A 2,080-nucleotide genomic window follows, 5' to 3' on the forward strand; every position below is an offset into this window, starting at 1 on the left:
CCGTTCCAGCACAGAATGCCAAGACGCCTGAGATTTCGAAACTTGAACTTGGCCTTCCAGGTCATCATAAGAGTATCCTCGTCAAGGCAGGAGGGGAGAGAACATATTTAACAGTTCATTAGCTTGATTTATAACTTTAGAATAATAGATAGAACTGTGGTATTTGGGCCTCCTTCCTACTCCGCTCTGGATCCTGCAAATGTTCGCGGTGGCCTTGCATGGGTTTGTGTGTCGGGAGGAGAGAGGAGGCAGAGGACGCTCAGTGACTTCTGGTGGGAGTTTTGCTGCTCATTCTTTTGCAAACAGGACCAAGAGGCTCCTGCCCAGGAAAAAGCAAGACTTTCACGTTCAGACTCAAAGTGAACCTGCCCCAGGTGAAAAAGAATTAAAGCTGATGCAGAGTCCCTACTCCGTGCCCTGTCCAGGAGAGAGAGCCAGAGACCGAGTCAGATGTCAAACGGCCCTTGTATTGTCCTGAGGGACACATGGGCTGTAATTAGCCTCCCCCTGCAGTGGCGTTGTCGCTGGCCCTGAGTGGCCGGTCCTGTCTCCACCTGACTCCCCACGGGGCAGAGCCTGTCCCAGAGGGGCAAGGCCGGTGGACGGGAGGAAGGATGCACTCCTGCACCCCCACCCTGGCCTCCCTGAGCCTGCTGGGGTCTGGGCTCACCGTCGTCCAGCGTCCGCTCCAGGATGGGGGGGTGGCTGGGGCTGCCGTCGCCGATGCGTGTGAAGGCCAGCACCTGCACCTCGTAGAGCACGTACTTGCCCAGGCCTGTGAGCTGGGCGCTGCGGGATGAGTTGCCTTCCACCAGCCAGGACCGGGACTGGACATCCGCGTCTTTCTCCTTGTACATCACCTGCCGGGGCCCAGCACAGAGTGAGGGTTTGGGCCGGGGCTCACCCCCAGGAGTGGGGTGGGCAGGGCATGTGGGGTTCTTGGAGTGACTCGGCCCCAAGGAGATGGGGGGGATTTCGAAGCTATTATTCTTGGAGGGCTGGGGACACAAAGATGGACTCAGCCATGGAGTTTGGAAGGCTCCTTAGAGAGCATCCAGCGAGGGAGACAGGCCCAGACAGGAGCCATGGCTTGCCCAAGGCCACACAGGTCATAGTGGCCAAGCTAGGAGGTCAACCCACATCTCCCAACCTCCAGGCCAGGGCTGAACCCTGCGGCTAGGCACAACTTTAAGAGGAATTCTAGAACATGATGGAAACCAAAACTGGGCTCATCAGAGCTGAGAGTAAGGCTGGGGAAGCCCAGCACGGTCTCTTGGGAGAGGTGGGACAGCCCCAAGAACCCTGAGCCTCACTGGGCGCCTCCCCGCCCTTGAGGATAGGACTTCCTGGTTGCTATGATGACGGGTGTCTAGGATACCTCCAGAAGGCAGAGACCCAGAGAGAGACGAGGACAGGGCCCCGGGATGGAGGGACCGGGGAGGGCAGTATAGGGCTCCCGCCTCCCGGGTCCCGGGACTCACCTTGTAGCCCAGCACAAGCCCATTGCGGTCGGCCTCAGGGATTTCGCTCCAGCGCACCAGCATGCTGCTGGACGTGGTGGCCAGGGCGGACACGTTGGTGGGGCCTGCAGAGGGGACTGAGGGGAAAGCAAGCGGAGGGAAGGAATCAGGGTCAGCTTGGCCCTACGGTGCAAGGAAGGGGGAGCCAGTTTGATGCCGTCCGCTCTGGGGCCGGAAGCATGGCACAGATGGTCCCCACACGGCAAACGATCCCGCTCTGAGGATGGCTTTTGGTTCTGGAATGCTGTAGAGGCTGCTTCTGGTTTTAGATGGGTCTCCCTCACGTCCCCCCCATATCCTCTGCTCAGGCTGGCGGTGGATGGGCGTGCATTTCCTGCTCATACAGCAGTGCGGGTGGGGAGGGACCAGGGTGGTCCAGGAAAGCGGCCTGCCCGTTAAAAGGTGTTGGGAACCTGGCACGGGGTGGTGAACCGCATGTGGATGGATGAGAGTTGCCTGAACACTGGGCTTATACTCTGTGGGTGACCTCTGGCCAGGCCCCTAGGAACTGCAGGTTGTTTCTGGAATGTTCTGAGAGCCGACCCTCTTCCCCACCCTGT

At 59.4% G+C, this 2,080-nt stretch overlaps 1 protein-coding gene across 1 annotated transcript in view; it reads right to left on the bottom strand.

Moving 5' to 3' along the window:
- Positions 1-2,080, bottom strand: part of SDK2 (sidekick cell adhesion molecule 2) — a 189,974-nt gene that overhangs the window by 45,488 nt on the left and 142,406 nt on the right. Inside the window, exons 29-30 of the mRNA XM_021711624.1 lie at positions 1,482-1,597; positions 671-860 (exon numbers count right to left, since the gene is read on the bottom strand). Coding sequence (XP_021567299.1) covers positions 671-860; positions 1,482-1,597 — 306 coding nt within the window. The remainder of the gene's footprint in view (positions 1-670; positions 861-1,481; positions 1,598-2,080) is intronic.

This window comes from Carlito syrichta, unplaced genomic scaffold, assembly GCF_000164805.1.
Source record: "Carlito syrichta isolate Samal-C Ts95f unplaced genomic scaffold, Tarsius_syrichta-2.0.1 Scaffold302417, whole genome shotgun sequence".
Taxonomy (NCBI): Eukaryota; Metazoa; Chordata; class Mammalia; order Primates; family Tarsiidae; genus Carlito; species Carlito syrichta.